Consider the following 24,412-nt stretch of genomic DNA (forward strand, 5'->3'; position numbering starts at 1 on the left):
CCGGACAACGGGGAAATGCATTTCTCCGCCCTCGATCCACACTTCCGGTTAAGGGCAAGCCTCGTCCAATTCACCTCTGCTTTGACCCTCTCGTCTTCTTTTTCCTCTATTTGAACAATACATCGATATTGTAGTCCTGGCGCGTGCGACTGCACCAAAGCATCCAGCGTTTGCACTGTTTTTTCTATGACTGCAGAGCAGTGTGTTAAAATGTACAGAATGGGCTCTCCCCTGTGCTACACGGGGAGTGGGCCGAGCGTATCGCGTATACCGAAATGGTATTTTTTCATATTCTATGAGAATATAGTTATTCAATTTTTTTTCTTACGAAATCAGTCAGTCGATTTTCAAAATGCATATCTCTCCACTGTAAGGCGGTAAATGCTCTTCTGTAGAAAGTGTGCTCTACACGTATCGCTCTTCGGTATCGAAAAATCTAGATGACCTAGTGCTAAACTGACGCATGGTTACCCAATAATAAGTGAGTAGTGAGGCAGCAGTTACCTTGAACTCGCGCAAAGTGCATGGACTTTCTTTCCCCTATTAACCTCGAGATTATTTACTGACAAAGAAAAATGGTTAGATAAGGCGGCGGATGCCGTTATGCAAAGAGGGTTGAACGTACTGCGTCGAGGTGAATCAAACGCAAGTACTCTTTGATGTTCGAATTGCAACAATAGTATTGGAAAATGGCAAAAGAAATCGAAATGTGCATAAGCAAATGTAAGTATGATATTGCAGAGCATTTTTTTAGATTTTTAATCGATTCGTTGTATTGTTGGGAATCTATTGTTGACTATGTGTTATGCACAAGTATATAAATTCATAAATTACAAAATTCTGTTTATTCAAATCTTAAAGCTTGCTCTGTTTATAAACAGTGTTTCGTCGATAACAGAAGAACCCTGTAATAATGAGTAGTGTTGCCCTCTATTGGATAACGCTGCAACTTTGTACTACACGGTAATTTCGCCATACACTATAGATATAAGTGTATCAACCGACATCAGATAAAATAATTATTTTTATATTATCATTTATCGATGGACGATAAAAGCATTAGAAAATTAATTTCCGATTATTGAAAATTGAAATATTTTTATAATTGCAATAAGCAAATCTTAATATGTTAACTTATTTATTTGTTAAAGAAAACGCTTAGCAAAAACAAGTATAAAATTTGTTTCAGACAGAATTAATTTTATTCACACGAAAGAAAACTTCGATAGAAAAATATATGTATACATGTAAATTCAGTTAAAATATTACTTTAAAAAAAATCTAGCTATGTTTATTTATCGAGCTTGCATCAAATAGTATGCAGTATCACTAGAAATCACAGAAAGTTTTTAAAAGCTAGAGCAGTAGTTTTGTACGTGAAAAATTTGGTAGTTAAACGTATATATTCTGATATTTTTGTTTAGAAAAGCATACTTTATTTATTTATTTATTTATTTATTACCAGAAAATATAATTACATACGTTAATTAAACAATTTTAGCCTTTGTATATTGGTCCTGTAATTGAGCGAATCAACAAGTAGATTCAAGGTATTTATCAAAAAATTAAAAATTTGCTATGCATTTTTAGGCACGACCGCGACACGGAAGTGCCTTATTTCCAATATTATTTTTATTATTCACAAGTATTGTTTTTATTCAATGACATATATTATTGAATATTTTTTATTTCAGATTCAGTCATCGAGAAGTACCTATAACTTAGGCAATAAACAAATGTATAAACATTCTTTCTATTTTGTTCTCAATTGTTCTATGTGAGGCGATACTTTGACCCTTAGCAGCAGCTGGCGGTAGTAGAGACCTATAAGTACTTGTGCGTATTTTTTCGTCTTCTTTAAGCCTGTGTAGGTTGGATTCACTAGAAAACGTGCCAAAGCATCTAAAACGCGGGATAGTGAACCCCAAAAATTCGCGATTTTCAAGATAGGATACGAGGCGATTACCTCGACCTTAGCAGCAGCTGCCCAAACTTCTGGCCTACCTATTTTCGCGTGGTTTTTTTCATCCTCTTCAAGCCTACGTAGGTTAGATCCACGAGAAAACGTGCCAAGGCTTCCAAAATGTGCGATAAGTGAACCCCAAGAAACACGCGATTTACAGACTCCGGTTCGAGCCGATGCTTCGTCCCTTAGCAGGAACTGGCGGTGGTACAGACCTAACTAGATTTGCGTAATTTTTTGTCTTCTTTCAGTGAAAATCGCATTGCTCGTAAACTTACCTGTTTTTAAATATATGATCAAGGTATATAGTAAATTGATTGAAACTGGATGATTTAATACAAAAGGTTTTTATTAACAAATACATATAAAAATGATAATAAATAATTGACGTTTCGAGAAATAAATAAGAATCTTTTTCGTTCCATCGTGGGTGGGTTTGTCACTGAATTGACAATCAAAAGCATTATCTCGATTTTAAATATCTTAGTATAAGTGTGTTTTAAATGATAGAAATTATTTGGTGCAAATTTCTTTGGACAAATCGTCGACGAGCCATTGTAACCTCTGATCAGTTTTGAAGGTCAATGCTGATTTTGAGGCGTTCAAGAAAGACAAATGACCATCAGCTATGACTGCTATCAACACTCGAGTATTTATCCCTAAAGCATCGTTTACCGGCCGGGTTCTCGTAAACAATAAACAAAAAACATCAAAACGGATCTACACTTACAAAAGAGAATTATGAGTGAAGTAACTCGGCCAGTAATGAGAAAATTTTCGATCGATTGTCAACTGTACAAAGAAAGTAAGAAGTATTGGCTGTCGCGTGTAGAAGCACGAATTGCAGCCGTTTACTTCTTGCTTGACTCGTAGAAGTGCGTCAGTGAATAAGCCTCTGGAGTCATCGCACCACGTTTCTCTCTCGGTGCCTCGTCGCCGCCTTCGTTTCTATAGGGAATTCATAATGACTCTCGTCTAGTAGTTCGTCGAGGCGCTGACGCTACCGCTTCCGGAAGCTCCCGAGGAGCTGGAGGACGACGAGGAGGAGGACGCGGACGACGATGGCGCGCCGTACGTCGAGGAGGAGCCGCTACCGGTGTAGTAGTTGTAGGCGAGGTTCTGAGCTTCAACGCCGCTGCTGGGCGTCCAGACCCGCGAGTATGGGCCGTTGCCGTCCCACGTGTTCACCGGCTCGTAGCCGGAAGTCGTCGTCGGTACCGGGGGAGCACCGTAGGAGCCGAGTGGTGGGCTTGCGGGCTCCATCGACATGCCTGCGAAGTCGTTTTCAAAAAATTTTAGAATCGTTCGGAATTGCAAAAACGAAGTGCTCGAGAGAAATGTACTCACCCATGGGCGGGGTCATGCCTCCCTTCTTGAAGAACTGCACGGCGATGAAACCGACGACCAGGAGGATGGCCAGCTTGGAGAGCACGAGGGCCTTCATGGCCTTGAGGCCGATGATGGCGACGAAGATCGGCATGAGCATCTTCATCTTGAGCTTGAACAGCAGCAGGAAGGGCAGCAGCAGCTTCTTCTTGAGGATGCCCCTGGCCTGGGAGGTGGCGACCTCGTTGTCCTTGAACTCGATGTCGAGGTCGGCGAGGCTCCTGGCGGGCCTGTACTTGAGGCGGGCGTCGACGAACGGCAGGTCGACTCCATACTCGAAGCTCTTGAGGTACTTGAAGGTGCGCGCGACCAGCGCCTCGTCCACGCTGTCGAGGGAGCGGGCCTCGGTCGAGGTGCCGAGCTTGTCGTCCAGGTAGCCGAGGACCTCGTGCTTGAGGCAGGAGCCCCAGGAGTCGGCACCGATGCAGTCGTTGAGCGAACGAGTGAGGAAGTCGTCCGAGGAGGAGGCCGAGGACACTGCGGCCAGGAGGCCGACGATACCGATCACCACGAGAGCACGCATTTTGCCGTGAGTTCGTTCGAGTCGCTGTCGATGAGTGGAGAACCGCTTGAGGATCTGCCGAGCAATGAGACACTGGCCGCCGACGAGGCACACAATCGGCGATCGAACTGCGACTGACGGAGGAGTGGCCCTCCCCTTTTATTTAATTTGCCCCGGCGTCGGCGTCGGCAGCCACCGAAAAATCTATGTTATTCGGTCGCGCGTGAAGTGAATCGCAGATCGAAGGAAAATCATATTTAAATTTCACTCGCGCAGGCACGCGGGAAACGGAACTGTATAGCGCGCGAGCCGCTTGCGTTTGGTATGGGCGGTGTGCGCTGGATATGGTGCGAGCGTTGTATATGTACTCGCGTTTCGTCGCGCTGTACGTATGACGAGAGTGACAGAGAGCGAGAGCTCTCGGGTTGGGAGAGTTTTTTTATTATTCCTTTATTTTACGACTGTTTTACCGCCGACAGGTGCTTTCGGTTTTTGGAATTCTGATGCGGCCGGGAGATGAAGTGTTTACTGCCGACGGCCGGCAGAGGAGTGAGAATATCACGCGGTGGTCATAAGAGTCGCGGGGTCTTGTTGTCGCTTTGTACGATCTACGAGATGCTCGCGCATACTTATGAATGTTTCGACTTGATATTTTTAAAGAAAGGCTATTGTTGATATCAGGAAGGTATTTTTTTGAATATTTGATGTCCCAAAATGAGTCTCTCATAGGAGGTGAACATTATCACTACATGAGTCACGAGTAATAAAGCATTAGTTTAAGTATTTTGATTCGCAGGCTCTAAATACATTCTAAAACCAACGTGAAATTTATTATAATTCATTTTGGCGAAGTGCGTAGGCCGAAGATCGCAAATTAATACGGAATGGATCTTTAAATAATTATTATGCGTGTCGTTGAAAAGTGAAATTCGAAACTGCTTCCGTTCGACGTGAGTATTGCTAAAAAATATATACTGTCGTTGGTTATCTTTCATTTATTTAAAATATTACTGCAAACTAATATTGAAAATGGCTTTCGAACATGCAATAATAAACATTACAATACAATTGAACTTTTTGCTATAAAATCTTCTATGGCATCTATTATGACCTTTGAACTACTGTTTTATCTACTGCAATACTGTAGTATGTCTAAAAGTATATATAAATCATCAGCTGTAATATTTAACAGTAAAATTTTCACTTTAGATTATTGAAAAATATATCCATCGATTCTCCCTTGAAAGACGAGATTTCATTGGTTAACCGATATCCTGGCTTCATTGAATAGTGTAATTAATTTAAAATTATGCTGAATAAAGAAGAAAATTTAGGAAAGAATTGAGCAGTCGAGTGTGACGATTGATACACTCTTTAAAAGGTTATCAATTTAATTCATTACTGTTCATGCAGAAAACACGATGTTATTCAAAAATTGAACTCATATAATCATCATAATAACGATTCATTAAGAAATCATCAGGTGCTCGATGTCTCCGGCGGTAGTTGACGGTACTCTCGAACTTCTCTGTATGCCAGTTATGCGTACGGGAGAGCCTGCTATGCCGAACGAGCCTTTGTAGTACGCACTTATCTGACTCTCGCTTGGTATGCCTACGAAATTTCACTACGGATCATAAGCGTGAGGCCGAAAATGGTGCGTCTCGTAGCAAAGTACCGATCGAAACTGTTAATCGAATCGGTGTTAGATAATTAAATCGACTCGTGTGACACAATTTGTGCGAGGTCTAGTGGTCCTGACGATTAGGCGACAGTTGTCTGGCATTTCGCTAAAAATTTAGATCGTTCAGAATGAGCCTCAGCCATATAACAATATTGGTTACGAATTGAGTTCCCATGATTTTTTATTTTTCGAATAGTTTTAGTTAATCTGTTTATAAATGTATCAATATGTGCTGCTATAATTCTATAATTCTTTCGACATTCTAAGTGCATATTTTATCTCATAACAAAAGTTTATAAGCTCTAGTTTCGAGCACAACGATTAATTTTAAAAAGCAACAATCCATCGATTAAAAATTTAATACAGACCAAGTCAAACATGAATTTTATGCATGTTTATAATTTTGTCGTTCATTTACGTCAGCATTTTCTTTATTAGCTATATCATCAAATGTAGTTCGATAACTGAATACGTTTAATTTAACAATATTCAAGTCGTTAATTAAGAATAAATCGTGATCATTTTTTTTTTCAAATTCAGATCAGTAAACAAGGTATTCATTCGTAACTTATAATATGAAGGTATAATATGAATTAAAATTTTTATTGAAAGATTAGCAAGTGAAATATCTTACATTATATTTCTACTAGATGTCTGTTTAAATCACGAACACCAAAATTCCTTAAAAAAATGCTCAATGTGCATACTATCAAGAATTATAATTTTTGAAAATCTTTTTAAAGAAATTTTTCATGTCACACAAGAACAAGGTATATCCAACGATAAAATAAATAACACAGTAATGACAGACATATATAGTTGCAAATAATTTATTAAATAATTTATAAAAAATAGCAGGGGACACACACGAAGAGTAGGAAGGAAGAGAAGAGTATTTTACAAAAGTCGGGCTGCCGCGTCAAAGAATCAACGCAGCTCCCTCGAAACTAGATCATCGTCTCGTCGCGCTTAAGCCTGAGCGTAGGCAGAGTAGGCGAGATCCTGAGCGGCGGCCTCTGGTGCCTCCTGGAAGGACCTGTACTGGGCAGCCTGGTATTCCCAGGGTCCGTGAGCGGCGATCGGAGCAGCGTGGCTGTCAGCGGCGATCTTCTTGCACAGCTGGAAGATGGCCAGACCGACGGAGACGACGAAGGAGAAGAAGGACAGTTGAAGGGCGTTCCAGGCCTTGAGTCCAAGGACACCGATGGCCAGGGGGATGAGGGTCATGGCCTTCAGCAGGACGAAGACCAGGATGGGGATGATGACCTTCTTAAGCTTGGACTTGCGAGCCTCGGCGGCGCGGCCCTCACCGAACTTGAGGTCGAAGCTCAGCTCGTCGTCGTCGATGTTGCGGGAGGACACCTTGACGGCGGAGTCGAAGGGCAGCTTGAAGGTCACGTCGTGGGAGGCCAGGTAGCTGCGGACGGTCTCGAGGAAGGAGCCCTCGCCTAGGCTGCGACCGGACAGCTCGTCAACGGGGTACGAGTTGCGGGTGACCTCTACGGTCTCCGATACCTGCGACAACGGAAAAGTTAGAAATCGGTAAAAATCGGCGAGGCAAAATTGTAATCAAAAGTAGATACCTTGAAGTTGTCCTTGCGGAAGAGCTGGTCGAGGAGGTTGAGAATCTTGAACTTCATGCAGGAGATCTCGTCGTTCTTCTGGGAGCACTCGAGCTTGGTCTGCTCGACCATCGCGTCCATGCTAGTGCCCTTCCAGAACTCGTTCTTGGCCGGCTGGGCTGCGGCCAGCGCGACGAAGGCGCAAAGTACGATGATCCTCGCCATGGAATTCATTTTTCAATCTCGTGTGTGTGTGTGTGTGTGCGTGTCTTTGGCTTGGTGCTCTGTGCAGGACGCGACGGTTGCGGTTCGCTGACTGATGCCGATTGGGTTGGCCGGGTGCCTATTTATACGGGGGACGAAATCGGTATGGGGAATCGTCCCCCACCCAGTGGCCCGTCTGGGCTGTACCGCTGCGCGTCGCACGAATTTTCTTTTCGTTCGCTCACGCCGGACTACGGTATATAGTTCGATTATATTGAGGCCTCGCCGCGAACGTGTCCCGGGTACCAAAGCGTCCACGCGGCCAGCTTAGAGCCGGACGTATTACGGTAGCACACGCGCAGGAAAAGCGATGCGTCGAGTGCCTTTTTTTCAGGCGGAGGATTTCTGGGTTGCCGGTAAGTTGGATGTTTTATCGCTGTGTTTGGAGTTAAGAGGTCGGACACGAAGACGGCAAATGCACTTTGAGGAAAAGAGCCGAGGGAGAACATCATGCGTGACCTCGACGATCGCGATGCACTTTCGATTTTGATCGGGGAAAGGAGAATTTCTGTGTTTGCGAGGATTCGCGGTGTATGATGGATGGGTGATTTTTGCAGTGCGAGGGTGGTGCGCTTTTTTGAACGGGACGGGAACTTCGCGTCGGTGAAGTAGATAAATTACTGTTATGATTTTAATGCTGAAAATATGTATTAGCCTCGACTACATATTTGGCATACTAATTGAGCTTCTTACATCTTATACTTAATGTTAGACACAATAATTATTTCGAAGACTAATCCTATGCAGATTATCTGTACAGATTACGCCTTCCGATCATCGAGCTTTGACACGTAATGTCGTTTCTCCAGAAAATCACGGCTTCGAATATAATCTTTCAGTTAATTCCACGTCGTTACCGTATTGGAAAGCAAATTTTAAACCTGTAATAGATTTCTGTTGCACATTCCAACATGTTTAATATAATAGACATTATAGCGGATAGCACTGTTTACGCGTGATTCATCTATATTTACTTGTTTATGTCTATATCTGGTAAATAGCACAATAGAGATTTTTAACAGTGAAAGTAATGCCGTGCGTCATTACTCTCTTATACTTCTAGCATTTTTTCGATGTAGAAAGTGACCCTTTGAAAACTATGCTTATGGCGCGTCGCCAATTCGCCATATTAATTAGCGAACATAAGTCACTTTCGCTCAGCCAAAATTGAACATGTACGTTTGGCCGGTTTCTCTGTGCATCGTGCCGTTTGCTATGCATGCGTAGCAAAAAAGGATGGTTTCATTTATTTAGAAATATAAAACACATTAAATTTTTGTACCAATCCACAAGCAAAGTAGTATCTAGTACAGTCATTTTCGGCACATACTGTTAATGTAAAATCAGCGCTGACGAATTCATACACCCGCTAACGGTGTCCCATAATAAAAAGGCCATTAAAATTACAGTCTAGCTACCATCGATTAAAATCTGATCACCTAAACGATTCATAGACTGATCTCAATTTCTATCGGGCGAAAATTAGGCAGCTCTATGAATTATTTCCAGTGTCGCCTCTATTCAAACGACGTCAGCCAAATATAACTTCAATATCGATATTACTTTCACGGAGCACGCGGAGGTATTCGTCCCCCGATTAACGAGATCCGTATCGCACTTTAGGGGCAGCGAAATATCGAGCGCCAAGGCGTAATAAGACATTTTTCAGCGTAGCTAACCCACTTCCGTGTAGAAATAGTATGGCGCTCCAATTAGCATCCTCTTTAGTACGCAATGGTCGACTCGGTTGTACATCGAACGGCGCGAACTTCTCGCTTCTCATATAATGAGCGCCGGCGACGTCTCGATCCCAAAGGTGTCGAATCTAGTTCTCGGGTTCAATTTTGGGTCGACTCATTGCAGTATGTCATGCTACTAGTAAAACATGATATATAATAACTTCATTGTCACAAAATAAGCTCCTAAATCATCGACCTAAAATCCATCAATCAAAAAGTCCATTCAAAATATGGTCATCGTGTGAGTCCAGCCGCCCCACGTGTTCGGTGTAGTAACGCCCGACCGGCACCCACACCTCGTGTCCCTTATCGTCGATTCGCGACACGCAAGTCGCGCGACTTTCCTTTCCTGCGCGCCTTCCTCCTACAGCTCTCACACGTGCTGCTGTCCCATTAACGGCTCCTCTCACTAGGTTAATTCCACCCCCTCTCGGGCGCGCCGGCGATATCAAACTCATCGACAGCCGAAATCTACTTCGATCTTCTCGAAATCGAGCGACGACTGTGACGACCGTGTTGATATGCCGCGCGCGTCTCGCGCACCTTTTCACCCGCTCGGAATTCTATTTCGTCCGTGGCCGGGTACTATTGTGCATTTTTAATGACGCGTCCGCTGCAATTCGGGTCGGCCCGAGACGTCGTCGTTTGCATAGGCATCCAGGACAGTAGCCGAGACTTTGAGGGATCTCTGCCACTGAGACGAGTTGTCCACCTCACCCTTCCGCTTAAGAAAGCGACGCTTCCGTGTTTGGGTTCGGTCTTGTTTTCCTGGCTCCGTAAGGAGATCGTGTTTGCATATGGAATTATGTTTGTCTCTCGAATTTTTCGTTCTCCGGTGAATACACTCGGCGGGTGAGTGTGTACTTTCGGTTTCTAAAGCCTGCGCTTGGCGAGATAAAAAAGTTGTGCGTGCACGTGCCTCGAGTCGTGTGCTAAGTACCAAAGTAGCGAGTTTTACTTTCCGGAATATCCGTGCTGTGCAACTTGTTTACTAATCTTTGCTATTCGGGCGACTGAGATTCCTTTGCGGTTATGCAAGCTGCCTCATGGACTTTTACTTATTCTCAAAATTACGTCTCTCTTAGTTAGTAGGGGGTGAGTAAATGAAATCGAACGCAAGGTATTTAAATATCAAAACAATCGCATCAGCTCTCTTTTATTACATAAAAAAGAAGACAACTATAAATTACTCGTCGCTCGGAAATAAATAATTCGTATAAATAAACAATCCAACGCAGCATAGCACTCATTTTTCGCTAGCGCCTACTTGCGGTAGGCTCTGTAGGGTCCATGGGAAGCGGTATCCCAGTGGGGTGGGTGCTCCACTGGCGGGTGTCCGTAGTGGACGACCTCGTAGGCGACCTTGGGCTTGGTCAGCTTGAAGATGAGCATAGCTCCGCTGAGGACCAGGGAGAGGAGACCAAGAGTCAGGGCCTTCCACGTTTTCAGGGCGATAAGGGCGAGAGCCAAGGGGACCAGTGCGGTGGCCTTGAACTTGAGACCCAGGAGGAAGGGGATCATGACTTTCTTTACGAAGCCTCGACCTGGAATGATTGATGTTTTCATTAGAGTACATTCGAGTTATTCTCATCGAATCGAAATTAGCGCTCAGAACTTACCGCTTCCGTTAGGCGAGTCGCTGAGGGGGATGCTGATGCTCTTGGGGACGGAGTCGACGAGCGACCTGGGGACGATGTTGGAGCCGACGATGGCCTCGGGCAGCTTAGCCTCGAGGGTGTGGCTGGCTAGGTAAGCGTCGAACTTCTCCAACATGAGCGAGCGGAGCTGCTCGCGCTTCTTGGGGTCGACGGCGTCCTGGGCGCTGATGTACTCGTCGGCCTCGTTGTCCTCGGTCATGCTGCGGGACCTGACGATCGAGAGATCGTCGGTGATGGGCAGACGCTCCTGCTGCACGGCTTCGCTCAGGTACTTGAGGACCTTGGGCTTGGCGCAGGACAGCATCGACTGGTCTTGTGCGCACCTGCAATGCAACGGTATTTTTTCATTATTAAGACACACCGCGATTCGATCAGTCGCACTGATTTCACAATAGCACTGCGCAGCCGAAGAATCACCTGTAGTAGATGCTCCTGAGCGTGTCGACGGTCGTCTGGATGCCGGGGAAGTCGGCTCTGGCGTGTCCAGCCAGGGCCAGGGCTAAGACCAAGACAGCGACGAAGGTCCTCATGTTGGAGAGAAGTTAGCGTGATGCGCGCACAATCCACCGATCGATCGATTCGCGAGGCTAAGCACCGAATGCCAGGGTAAGGTAGGACCGGCGGGCTTTATAGCTACCGGCGACGTCGCTTGAATGCCAGATGAGGGACGGCGCGCACATACGAAAGGAGACGCGAGGAAAGCACTGCGGGTACGTTGTAGCGTACGACTGTATGCCCGTCTTATCTAGGGTATATATGACGGGGATATTGGAGAGACGTCGATAGCGCCGTGCGAGGAGAGATTGGAATTTCGTTTTCGACGGCTAATTGTAACGCCACTTCCGCTAGTCCGATTTCCGCGACGGCGGCGTTAGGAGGTCGACTGGTACACTCGTGTTAGACTTCTTTTATTAAAGATTGCAAAAATTTTATTGGTTATTGGCCCAAAAATTTTAGAATATATACGGAATGAAAAAAAAAATGTGCACGTCTTTGATTGATATACATGATCACAATAGCAGCCATACCATAGTATAGTTCATCGCAAGTATAAAAATTGAGAATATATGTTGAAATGAGGTGTATTTTGTCATTTTCGAGGGATCACTGCCTTTGCAAATGAAAATTTCAGGTACATGCCTAATATATTAAAGCAAAGTTTTTGACTGGTCCGCCCTTTCGTTTACAATTGAATCTTTCGAATATCGAGAAATCAGAATTTCTCCATTGTGATATGTTATTTGAAAAAAAAAATCATAAAATTTCGTAGATAAAGCTGATGTATCCAGAGCTAGGATTCAAGTATCTATTAGTAACACTTTCTAGCAGCGTATTTTTTATCGGTCGACTTGTTCTCAGTCAAGCACTACTTACCCATCAGTATGGTAAACGAACCGCGCGCGTTTATCAACCGAGGAAGAGAATTACCGATCGCGTCGGACTCAAACAACGATTCTATACCTAGTGTCGCTCAAAGCATATTTTATATTTTAAAATATTCAATTTTTTTGACGAAACACTTGGCAATGCACAAAACTATTAAAGAATGGAAAGCATTATTTTTTGAGATATTATTTTATAATTACAATCTACTTCAGAGAAATAAAACGAAATATCATAAAAATGTATGAAATTTTATTTTTAGAAACAGAATTCGTTTATTTTTCATATTATTCATAAGTTGTCATGCCTGATGTCATGCGTATTGTTTATATACTTTTTTTTAAAACGTGACACAAGTTATATATATATATATATATATATATATATATATATATATATATATATATATATATATATACAAACGAACAAGTATGACACGCATACTTTAGTCGAGAAAAATATTAGCTCTGCTTTTGTGAATTCTATAAGAATTATTTTTATGATATAGGAAGAGACGATGTCGAATGAATGACCAACAATCAATTTATCTTAGCCAGTTTATTATACATTAAGCAACAACACACACACACAAGTATCATTTAACAACATAATTATGCGCTAAAAATTAATGCCTCCTTTGAGAAAGCATATCTGTGGTTCTTTCTATTTTGTTATCTTCACCCGTTTCCTTCTTTGCGTCGTGGACCGCACTTGGCCCAAGTTTCAACAGATGGGAATGGCACCCAGAAGCTTAGTAGCAAATCGACTAAATTAAATTCATAAATTATTTTTGCTTTTTCAAATAATATAAATAAACATAAATAAATTATCATTAAATATTATAATAGTTTTTGCGTAGCGCGAGAATCCTACAATTATAAACATGTAACTATATTATATTCAGATGTGGACTTTGTAGACAATTTTCGGGTCACGCATTATTCATAATGCGTTTTCATACAACGCATAGCAAGACACCGTTTTTTGATACTACAGCCTTTGAACTATTTCAAAATATTTGATTGAACATTTATACTTCGATGAAGAGTATCAGGGATTCGAGACTTGGATTTTTTTAAAACTCTAGAAAAATGTTGTAGGTCGTTTTAGAAAGGCCTTTTCCACAGCATTTTTTGAAAATCCAAGCTCCGCACCTCAAATATCTTCCTGCTTAGTTAAACAATAATCAACGATCGTTTTAACTATGGATGAGCTTATCTGAATACAATCCTCGAAAATCTAAGATTCGTCATCAATTAATCTCTCGGCAATAATTACACGCGCACCTCATCGTTAATAAATAAATAGATTACTAAATTCACACAATCGAGAGATATCGAACGAATCTTAGACGTACAACAAAACAGGACATCGTAAATTGATCATTCGAATGTACGCATAAGCGAATAGAGCTTCTTCAACGTATGCGTCTTCGTATTTTATTCCGCTGTCAAAACAGGTCGGGTTTTTCTACTCCGTGTTGATACTGCAGTGGTACGAGCGTAAGCAGTCGCCACCGTCTTGACCTGTTCGCGCGGCGTTGAGGTATCGGTAAAACCGTTGACTGGAAGCGGATGCAGTGTTTCCTTGCTGCAATTCCTGAGGATCTCTGTAACACACATACACTTTCGTCAGTATATACAAGCGAACTTTGCATTCTACTTATTTTCAATCATCCGCGCTGAACGTCTCGGAGCAATGAAAGTATAGCGGCTTTACGGCGCAACGTTTTTATATTCAAAGGAGATACAATGACTTTCGACCGGACCCTTTTTGCCCATAAGAAAGTAAGTTCGAGTCGATGGAAAGGAAAGTGCATCGTAAAACCGCGATTGCAGGTTTGCTCTTCAAATTTTTTGTTTACTCGGTAAGAAGGGAAATTTCCCTACCATTTTAATCGACGAAATTTTTACGTAAGCTCGGTAATAGTTTACGACTGCTCTCTTTTGCACGATAATGAGTACGCGAGAAAAAACGCAATAAAGGTGTGACACAAAACAATTACGCAGAACTAATACGGGCAGAAATAATGCTTTAAGTAGCGATAAAAATGACTGCGGGCAAAAATCGAGACGCGCGAAAGCAGGAGAAAGAGAAGCCTTTATCGCCGACAGTGAAAGATTGTCCCAGACCTATATCGGAGCTTTCGTGGTGCGTTGGTAAATAAATCTAAGTTAAATAACTGACGTCACTGCATCGAGATTTTCCACTCGCTAAGTTCAAAACATCCTCGTTCCATCAAACGATCCTCCACACCTCGAAAAATTTCACTGTACCGGCGCACGAGCCTCACGCCAAGCGTTTACAATAGAGAAATTCCCGTCGCGCCTCTGTACACACGCGCGTCCGCTTCCAAACCCGGATCTGAATTCCCATCCGCGTCATAATAATCCCTTCTTCGATCATCCCGCCAAAGTGTATATCGAACGCGCGTACGCGATCCTTTACGGAAAGAAATGAAAATAAGGGAAAAAAAGCGAGAGGACAGCGCATGAGCGGCAGCGGATGAAAAAGGAGCCGCTGGAATCCGAGAGAGCAGAGCCGGCTCGATGACCCAATTGGGCAGCGGTGAGCGCGTCTTAGCCCGGCGGCGGCGGCGGCTGCGCGTACATAACGCAGTAGGCAGCTTCGCCTTTCTCCGTCGCGCCGAGATCTGATCCAGAAATCCAGAATCTCGAGAGAGGCGCGGTGCGTGTGTACGCGCCGAGTCGATCGCACGTAAGTGGACTTTTTCGATCGCGCGTGTGAACGGAGGAGTGAACAATGCCGGGTGAGCTGTTGTTTTCGGTCGGTGTTTACTTAGTTTCAATAATTCGACGTTTACGATCCGAATACCTCCACTTTCCTACCGATCGCACAATTACGGTCGAGAAAAAAATACTGGTTTTTCCGCATCGACGATCGATCAATTACGGGCCGACAACGAGTTCCTCATAATTCCCCTTAACACGCGCTGGTTTTCCAGAGAAGTGCAATCAGTGCGTATAGTCGTACAATGTGCGTGTCGGTATACCTAGACAGCTCGTTCGAGACGATGTTGCTGTTGGGCGAGTAGAGCGTCGGATTCTTGTACATGCTGCAGACGAGCCTCTCCCGACACGGCTCTTCGACGAACCTCATCTGGTTGAAGATGTCGTCGAGCCTCTCGACGATCGGACCGTAGAATTGATCGTCATATGGTTTCCGCGTCGGTGGCACTGCTACTGGCACTGCAAGTTTCGACGTAAGAAAATCAGTTGTTGGAGATTTTGAAGAAAGCGGAAATTATGCTTTGTTTGAGCAGGCAAAGTGAAAAAAATTAGAAAGCAGAACTAATCATCGCTCATTCACGAGGATTATCGAATTCATTTTCTGACCGAGTTTTACTGGACTAGCAACTGGAGCATAGGTAGATTGTCGTAACGTTAAACGGCTATTAACAGGAAAATCAATGCGTTACCTGCAGGTGCCGGTGCCGGAGCGGAAGCTTGCTGCTGGAGATCGTTCCTCTGTTGGGTTTGATAGACAGGCTTACTATATGATCCCTGGGCTGTTGAAAAAGCGCCACCACCATCGCCGCCAGTACCTCCCAAGCCTGGCGGCGATTTTATTGATGGCTTGGGCGGTCCAAAAAACGGAGCAGCAACGACGCCCACTGGAAGGGAGGCAGCGGGAATGGCCGGTGGCCTGTTATTGGTAGGTGGGGGTGGAGGTAGGGGTGGTCGGTATCCGGAGTAGGCCAGATTCTGGGGATGATGCGGCGGTAGCTGAACCTTGTCCATAAAACCGCCTGGCCCCATTGGCTTGGGATTAGCCATGAACTGGGGTGGTACACCGAAGGGGAACTTGGGAGGGCCTGATTTGGGCCCAGATGGTGTCGTGGGGCCTGGTGGCCCCTGGTAGATGACACCAGCCTGAGGTCCATTCTGGTCGTAGGACTCGTCGTAGGGTTCGATGCCCCACTCTTTTAGCTCTTCGATGTCCTTGCGGTACTGGATGTGAGGATGCGCGTAGTCATAGCCGTTGAAGTCCTCGTCCAGGACGTAGGGCGGACTTGAGCCGTGAGAATGAGAGGGCGGGTGGTCGTAGTAGACTGGCTTCGCCACTGGGACCGGTACTGGCACGTGCTCGTGGTGGTGGATGATCTGCGGAAGAAACGAAAGTTAATGTGTTTGTTTTTCTAATACGATTACGTATTTAAATAATAATCACACGTTGTTGCTTCCACGAGGTTTGATTACATGAATTACGCATCAGTTATTTCGTTGGCGAACTGTATTAATGATACAATGCACGCTTTTTCTTTCACTGCAGAAATGAGTGATCGCTGTGTAGACTTGCATTAAGGTTTGATCAATTTACGCTGACGGGATAATTTTTTGTTAAAAAAGCTTGAAAATATAACAGTACTGCCTTTCAGTATCGAAAGAGAAGAAAATAAATTGAGATAAACAATGTAGTCATCCGCATAAATTCATTTAAAGTTCAATGGCTTCATTTCAATTGTTTCTACCAGTCAATACCGCGCTTTATTACAGCTATACCATATAATCACCGAGGTAATAGCATTTCCATAAGCGAATCGCAACATGCAAAAATCCGAATAACTCGGTCAGCCGAACCGTGACAAAAGATTACACGAAGCCGCCTTGTTGAATATTTTATCGCTATATCAATGTTTACTGCGGGATCATTTAAATGTCCGCGTAACTGTATTTTTCGCCTCGTTCGCTTTTATTCCTACCTTCGCTATCTAGGTTTATTGCCCTATAGCGCTTCTCACACACGCAGACACGTGTGAATCCAGGAAACAACGAGCATAGGCGCGACTGCGTATCGGAAGAGAAAAAAAGTGTCGCTCTTTCCACCGCAAACAGCGTAGGCCGCGAATGTAGCTCACCTTGTGATGATGCTGATGATACTTGGTGGAGCTGTAATAGCTCGAGCAGAGCTTGAACACATGGCCGAACGCCGGAACCAAGAAGAGCAGCAGCTTGAGAAACAGTTTCTTGGCCGTGCCGACGCCGAACAGGAAGGGAATGATGAACATGAACTTCACCTTGATTATCTTGATCACCAGGATCAGGATGAGCAGCGCCATCAGCAGCTTGTTTTGGATCTGTTTTTCTGCAAAGGGTAAATATGGCGGAATTAACGAGTTTGAAAATCGGGTTTTCAGTTTCGACCTACATAAGTACTAGAGCATGCGAGTGTTACGTAACGAAGCTACGCGAAGCTCATGGACTACAAATTACCGAAGCGCCTACTTTGACTAATCAACGATCACATCGATAAACGCTAATTTCTAATTTAAGAATTAATTAACCAATAGCGACTCGACATCAGCAGCGAATTGGGGAAAGAACCGCTGCCGAAATTGTGGGTCAATCATCGCGCATAAAATATATTTTAATTAAATCGCTTCCGCGCGCCGGCAGTGGGTCAAGTGCAAATGTATCGTGTCCACCTGTACCACGTGGCTTCGTTATAACGGTAAGCCGGCAAATCGACTCTGGCGGGCTTACTGATTTTTTTGAAGAACAGTCGGCCGTGCTGCTGCTCCTCCACCGCTCGGTTCCCGAAATCGACCCTGATCAAGGCCCCGCTATCGTCGATCTCCCGCGGGCTGATCTTGAAACTGGCGCCTCCGGCGATGAACCTCGGCAGCTGGATCTCGTAGTCTCTGGTGGCGAGGAACTTGAAAGTCTTTTTTCTCAGAGCGTAGGTCACCTCCTCGAGCGGCGTGAGGTACTCCTCCTCCTCCCCCTCCTCATCCTCGGTTCTGCTCTTCTTGTCCTCGTTGCTCTCCTCGACGAGGTTGTCCTTGGTGCAGGCATCCTTGGAGCAGGTGTCGTAGTCGAGGTTGTTCCTGGTGAGACTTAGGCCCTCGAACACGGTGATGTTGTCGCGATCGATGAAGGTTCGATCGAGGAAGCTGTAGGCGTTCTTCTGAATGCAGGAGAAGCTCACCTTCTTGCTGCAGTCCCTGATGATGCCCCGCCACAGCTCATTGCTGCTCTCGTCCGGCGTGAAGCCGAAGATCCTCGTGTAGTTCTCGAACTTCTCGAAGATGCTGCCGTGAGCTAGCGAGACGAGCAGCAGGCACAGCAGCGCACTTCTGTACATCTTATCTACAGTTACTATAAACGGCCGTCTCTAGAGTCAGCTTTAGTTTCATCACACAAGTTCACTGACGCGTTTGCTACGTAGATTGCGTATCGGTATTCGAAAAATGGTTCTATCCCAAATCCAGTTCCTCGTCGGAGATCGTCTGGGTATCCATGGAAGTCGATCTCGCATCCGGTCACGTGGTGCGCGTAGCTGCGTCAATCTATAATCGATCCTCTTATCCCCACACGCGCACTGATGGGACACCGGTAGCACAGCTCATCCCGCCAGAGAGAGAGAGAGAAGGAGACACGCGCGAGCGACTCGTTCGATCTCCGCTGGAGAACTAAGCCGGGGGCCCGACGGCCAGTCGGTAGAGTCCCAAGTGTGTCAGTGGCCCTCCTACTACCCGACGAGCGCCGCCGCCGCCGCCGCCGCAGCAGCAGCGAACAGCCGTGGAAGGTCATTATCGTCATCTCGCTCCTCTCTCTTGCTTACTCTTGTATCTTCTCCTTCTCGCTCTGTCTGCTGCTGCTGCTGCTGGCTCCTTTTTCACCTCCTTATTCTCGCGTCGCTTCTCTCCTTTTTCCGTTCCTCTTCGCGGCTTGTTTTCGCCGGAACAGCTGCAGGTTCGCCAAGCTCGGCACGTGCACGCGCTCGTGTTTGGAATTAGTTATAGCGACAGGAGAGGAGGAGAGGATGGCACATTTCGAGGGCTCTTCGACGAAGTGGATTTGTCTGATAGTGTCTTTAGAATCGATGAAGATGTTAGGCGGTGGAGAAAGTGGTATGGCTTTTAGGTTTTGGAGAACGTCGGTGTAATTGTAGTGATTAGGTTCGACGTACCATACTATCTTGATAATTATAATCAGTTTTGGAACGTACAGAACAAAAGTAAACCAGTAATCTACGAATCGTCAGTGACCGGCTTTTTCAAAAGTGCAGGTCGTTACCAGCTACGTGAAATTAACACTTTAGAAGCTAATGACGCCATATGGCTTCACACGAAGTACCCATTTATCGGCATAAAACTCTACGAAAAAGGAATCTCGCGATGATCGCCTCCATAATAAAAGTTAACTGTTTCTATCTAATTTGTTCTACAGACAATAAAATACTGTATTAAAATCAATGATTTCGCATACCCACTTTTCAGACCGATAAACGTACTCTTTGTTCGACAGGATGAACCCGCATCGAAAAGAAATAATCCGAGTAAACGAGATTGTTTTGGTCGATAATCAGCCGCAGGATGCATCGGTCTCGGAAAATACCAGTTTTACGGTACAATCATCGGCTGCGAGCCTGAGAGATTAGCCCGATTAAGCCGTGCGCGCGTCATTCCGCAGATCTCGAAAACCGCGGAAACGATTCGTGCAATTATGCACTCGAGCACAACAAATAGCCTTGCCCGCGAAACCGCTGCACTTACCGGGGCGTATACGCTGGCAGATTTGAAACGGCAAAAACGGATTGCGTGTCGTTTCGAGGCTGCGATAATTAAATGCGCCGAGGTTGAATGAGATGTGCCGATTGTCGGGGCGCATAGGTGCGTAGACAATTGGAAAGTGCTCCGGTTATCTCACAATGCTTAACGGGACACGCCGCTGAACGAGGCTTGATTTTTAATGAAGAGGAACGAAAAATGCATGTGGAGAGACCGAGGGTCGTTATTTTTATTGTGAACCACGTAATTTCGCGCGGACTGCTTAAATTTCTTTTGTATACTTTCGCTGCATTGACGGCTGTGGATTGTAAAAACGAAACAGGATTATAGGAGCATGAATCAAGGTGCATCATTGAGAAAGTTTCTATTATTTATTTTAATGCGACGAATAGCGATAATTCGGAGAGCGAAATGCGACACAGTTCTTTTATTTCAATTTTATTGTACTGTACTTTCTTTCTTTTTTGAAGAAGAAGCTACTTTCGTTTTTATCAAAGATATCAATCTACTCTCTAACGATATGAAGTAACTATTATTCTACTTTCCTCAAAAAGTGTACGTTTTATATACTCAGGGCTGCGTACTTTCCCAAATGTAACCTGCTAATAAAAATCGCATCCAAACATTTTCGTTTTACGACTCTTCCAAACGATCTTTGCGCAGTGCGTAAGAAGTCTCGTTGTCGTGTGATTTACAATAAACACACTCGAGTTTATCAGCAACCTTACTCAACGAGAAAACATTTTTTATTTTCGTGCATTAAAAATGACGTATGCCTCCAACGGTTCAAACGGAATTTTGCATGTGAAAGTTAGAGTTCGTTACACGTCCTCGAAAAATCACGCCGAAAGTCGTCCACCCGCCTCGGCGCATCGACTTATTTTGAGGAACCCGAGAAAGTCGAAGGAAATAAGGACGACCGGACTCGAGTAAAATTCTCGAGCTTTTAGTCAAACGACTGCATAAAGAAAAGTTGTAGGAAAATTTTTATGTTTCTGGTTTTGAAAATTCAATGAAATAAATACCATAGTTACAAGTTGACGATTGGCTTCTTAAATAACGCATATTGCATACATCTTAAAGTAATTGCACCTCTTATACCGTTTCATTCCGCGGATCGCGTGAAAAGCCACACAACCACTTTAATAAAGCAAACAACTTGGCATAATTCGTACGTGTCATTGTTCTCGGGCGTTGAAGTATGCAGGTATTTAGCCGAACAATACTATCGTACTAATTTAATATCGCAGTGCACTGCAATTATTTTAAATTACCTCAGGGACAATATTTGTACCGTTACATTGAACCTACTGTTTTCAGTCTAATCCTATGGACTCGGCTGGAAAAAGTCTCTGATGATTAGATTTTTCGTATGAAATTCGACCTAAAATCTTATAGATCGTTAATACAAACCTAAATTCTTACCATTAATTTTTCAGCAGTCAAACAATACATGTAATTATACTGTCCAACTCACGTCTTGATTAATAGTCTCCTTGCGTAAGCAAAAAATCAATGAACTAATCAATATCTCTAACCCAATCTACTTCCCTCGTGCAACAATCAGCGACGAAGAAAAGGCTCAAAACAAACACGCAGGTCACTGTTCGTTAGCGCCAAAAAAGCGCAACGTTCTGCAACTCATCGTCGCGACGCCCGTAAATCAAACGAGGCTCCGCAAGTACACAGCATAAAGCAACGCTTTCGGCTTCGGCACCGGAAGATCCGACGTCTCGAGACGGTAATGAAGCGGAAAAATATCGCGCGGTCCTGGCGTCGAAGTCACCAAGGAGAGGCTGATGCAAACGCGCGTACGTGGCCCGTTGAATTCCATTGACCCAGAATCGGTTTGGTCGGTGGGTCGCTTGCTCACTTCTCGCGCGCTCTGTGACCGGTTTATAATATACGCGCGTGGAATGGAGCTTGTGCTATGGACGTGCCTAGAACTGTGATCTGTAGATTGGGATTTGAATAAATCATAAACTGAGAAAATTTTTTTTGAGTGTACTCTGAATAAAAATTGAAGGTGGAGTTTATTTAAATTTTATACATAAATTTTTTCAAGCTAGCGAAAAAATCGTAGCCGTCAGACTGGTTAAAGCGTTAAAATATACGCAAGCGGAGAGTTCTCGAGAAAAAAAGAGTTTTGTGCATTCCACGAACGACCTAAGCCGAACCGCTAAGTCTTTTGCATTTCTCTCCGCGCGTGTGTTCCTTGGTATAATGACTCTCTTTTTGATTTTCCCGCTCCATTATTTCGTGCTCGAAGCGACAAATGAGCTTTTTTGTCTAGACGTATGTGTAAAGTTTTTACGGCTCCGTTTGCACATTGATGGAACCGCCGACTCGTTGGAGTTTCTAGTTATACCTACTCGCAGCGGCTCATCTGGTTTTACGATTGCAAAAATTGGGTCGAATATTTTTTTCCCCGTTCTTGAGGTTATTATCCTTCGAATGAGCTAACTGTGACGACGAAATCAAGGGGTCGTTCTTTCCTCGTAGGTGTGTCATCTAAGTGGTTAGTCGTTGAACCGGATTCGTCTCACCGCTAATAATTGCTATTACAGAATGATTGTTAAAGTAAACTTGTTTGAGCGAGTACGAATTGCATAATAATGGTTCAATTAGTTCGAGCAACAGAGTGAGCAAATACGTTCGAGGTCGTAAAGTAAATATTGCGTTTACACGTCTCGTAGTATACTAACCATACATTTTGGTCGCTTTTAAGCATCGTTGCTTTAGTTCCAGCGAGTGAAGGTTCGAAGCTAAAGTGCGTGTAAGCAGAACGTAAAGTCTGCGTTTTTTGCCCGGAGCCGGCGCAAAAACAGCCAAGTAAACTGGCTTCCTCGGTCAATACTACTACCTAAATAAAGTTCTCAATGAAGGTAAAAACTCTGTAGGCGTTATCAAGATCAACAAAAGAAAATACGCATGAATCTCTGACTTGCATCTATTCCTTTCACGAAAAAAAATACAGCAGTCATCAGAATTTAAGGTGAAGTTGACCTCAAAAGTCAAAATAGATATCTCTCGGATGAATCAGGAAACAGTTTAGCATAATGCCAGATAAAGCCAGCATCAATTTCAGATTGTTTGGGAAAGTTTGTATAAAAATAACGGGATGCATTTTTACGCTTTGCAAAATTTAATACCAAGTGACTTTCCACGGAATATCAATTTCAGAACGAAAAGCTAAATCTCTTTCGATTTATAATATATCGTTGTTCGCACCGACGCGACTAAGAGCCGCATTATACCCATCTGCATCATGACTTTACTCTATTGAAAACACCATTCATCACGCACTTTCTACGCACTCGGAGTTCAGAGGTCATCCCAATAGCTAATTTTCCAAGCCTCCAACTAATTACGCACAAAACCCGCAGCGGCCCACCTCCCGCATGGGAAATTTTCAATTAGCATAAACTTCCCCACAGAGAGGACAATATGGCCTTCCCGCGTAATTCCACGTTACGCTCCAGGCAGGTCTCGTTTTACGCTAGTTGCTCCTCTCGTACAAGTGGGTTAATCGCCCGGTATGCGTTCGCGCAGCAACAAAACGCCCGTAATTACGTAAACTCGAGCGACACTCGCGCGCGAGAGTTCACGCGGAAGGAAAGTGATGATCGCACTAGAGGCCGATTTCCTGAGGAGCGTGTGGAGTGCGGCTATCGGTTCCCACTACACTATTTCTGGATCTGGCCCCTTTTCCACCTGTGCGTGCCTGCCGCGATAAAAACTTTCACCGACGCAGTATGTATTTTCTCCAGGCGATCGGGTCAAGTTCAGCTGTACGCCTATATTTACCTCTCCGACGATCGGTAGGAAGATCTCGTCTCGGCTAACGGTTCATCGCTGTTACGTGCGCGTAAGAAAGTCACTCTGTGCGAGCATATGTGTATCGGTTATTATGTGCTGTGCGGCTCATTGTCAGTGTCACATAGAAAACGGGGGAAATGAGTGTGTATGGGTATGCGCCGAGTTCAAAGCGATCAGTGTGTCGACTGTGCCTTACAGTGACCGGCCGGAATGCCAAGACAATTAGCATGACGAACTGCGTGCACGCCTGACGGGAATGTAATGTTGTGATGCCGATTAAGATGAGGTTGAAATGGTTGCTGGACATGGGTGATTGATGAGAATTAGGTGATTGCATGTTGCTTCGCAGTTACGCATTTTATCGCATGGTCATCTCAAGCCTCTGATCGGAAACAATAAGCCATCAAAATTTCGCATATCAAAAACGAAAGTCATCGACAGACAATGTCTTCGCCTTATTACCGATATTACCATCAAGCGAAACTTCAATAGGCTCATCCTTGCGCAATAATAACCACGATGCTGTAACATCGTCATTATTTCATACCCATTCACGCGTTTTCTATTACGCGCTCAACAATCCCATCGAGACCATCCGAGAAAGCGAATCGCGCGCGACTTAAGATAATTTCTCGAGTCTTTTAAATTCTCGCGAAGAGACGATGTTCACCGACTCGCAGTAGTCAGATTGCCGTTATACGCGCGGATCGGATGTATGGCGCTTTCGGGTCGAAAACACAACGCGAGAAGCCTATTAATGACGAACACATATTCGAAATGTTCAACTGGGCACATGTGTGAAATTAGGGTCACGAGATCGGAGCTCCTAACAAACGTAGGCATTAAAGATGGATGTCGGCTTTGACCCTGTTCACCTCCACTTGTAAATTACTGCAAATACTGGAAAAGCTTGCTAAC

The 24,412-nt window shown here is 44.3% G+C and overlaps 4 protein-coding genes across 4 annotated transcripts; all 4 read right to left on the reverse strand.

Annotated features, from left to right (window-relative positions):
- Positions 1-2,294: 2,294 nt before the first annotated feature.
- LOC100118455 lies at positions 2,295-3,966 on the reverse strand. Its single transcript, XM_001602367.5, has 2 exons — positions 3,311-3,966; positions 2,295-3,234 (listed from the first exon to the last, which is right to left on the reverse strand). Exons 1-2 carry the CDS (start codon positions 3,870-3,872, stop codon positions 2,939-2,941), a joined length of 858 nt encoding a protein of 285 aa, XP_001602417.1. The 5' UTR covers positions 3,873-3,966; the 3' UTR covers positions 2,295-2,938.
- Positions 3,967-6,338: 2,372 nt separating this feature from the next.
- Positions 6,339-7,404, reverse strand: Osi19 (osiris 19). Its single transcript, NM_001136532.1, has 2 exons — positions 7,119-7,404; positions 6,339-7,050 (listed from the first exon to the last, which is right to left on the reverse strand). Exons 1-2 carry the CDS (start codon positions 7,329-7,331, stop codon positions 6,505-6,507), a joined length of 759 nt encoding a protein of 252 aa, NP_001130004.1. The 5' UTR covers positions 7,332-7,404; the 3' UTR covers positions 6,339-6,504.
- A 2,819-nt stretch (positions 7,405-10,223) lies between these two features.
- LOC100118417 lies at positions 10,224-11,360 on the reverse strand. Its single transcript, XM_031930399.1, has 3 exons — positions 11,176-11,360; positions 10,720-11,081; positions 10,224-10,644 (listed from the first exon to the last, which is right to left on the reverse strand). Exons 1-3 carry the CDS (start codon positions 11,286-11,288, stop codon positions 10,364-10,366), a joined length of 756 nt encoding a protein of 251 aa, XP_031786259.1. The 5' UTR covers positions 11,289-11,360; the 3' UTR covers positions 10,224-10,363.
- Positions 11,361-12,684: 1,324 nt separating this feature from the next.
- Positions 12,685-18,576, reverse strand: LOC100118381. Its single transcript, XM_001602312.5, has 5 exons — positions 17,646-18,576; positions 17,021-17,247; positions 15,581-16,265; positions 15,155-15,350; positions 12,685-13,750 (listed from the first exon to the last, which is right to left on the reverse strand). Exons 1-5 carry the CDS (start codon positions 18,244-18,246, stop codon positions 13,612-13,614), a joined length of 1,848 nt encoding a protein of 615 aa, XP_001602362.1. The 5' UTR covers positions 18,247-18,576; the 3' UTR covers positions 12,685-13,611.
- Between the last annotated feature and the right edge of the window lie 5,836 nt (positions 18,577-24,412).

The sequence above is a fragment of the Nasonia vitripennis genome, chromosome 4 (assembly GCF_009193385.2).
Source record: "Nasonia vitripennis strain AsymCx chromosome 4, Nvit_psr_1.1, whole genome shotgun sequence".
NCBI classification, from domain to species: Eukaryota; Metazoa; Arthropoda; class Insecta; order Hymenoptera; family Pteromalidae; genus Nasonia; species Nasonia vitripennis.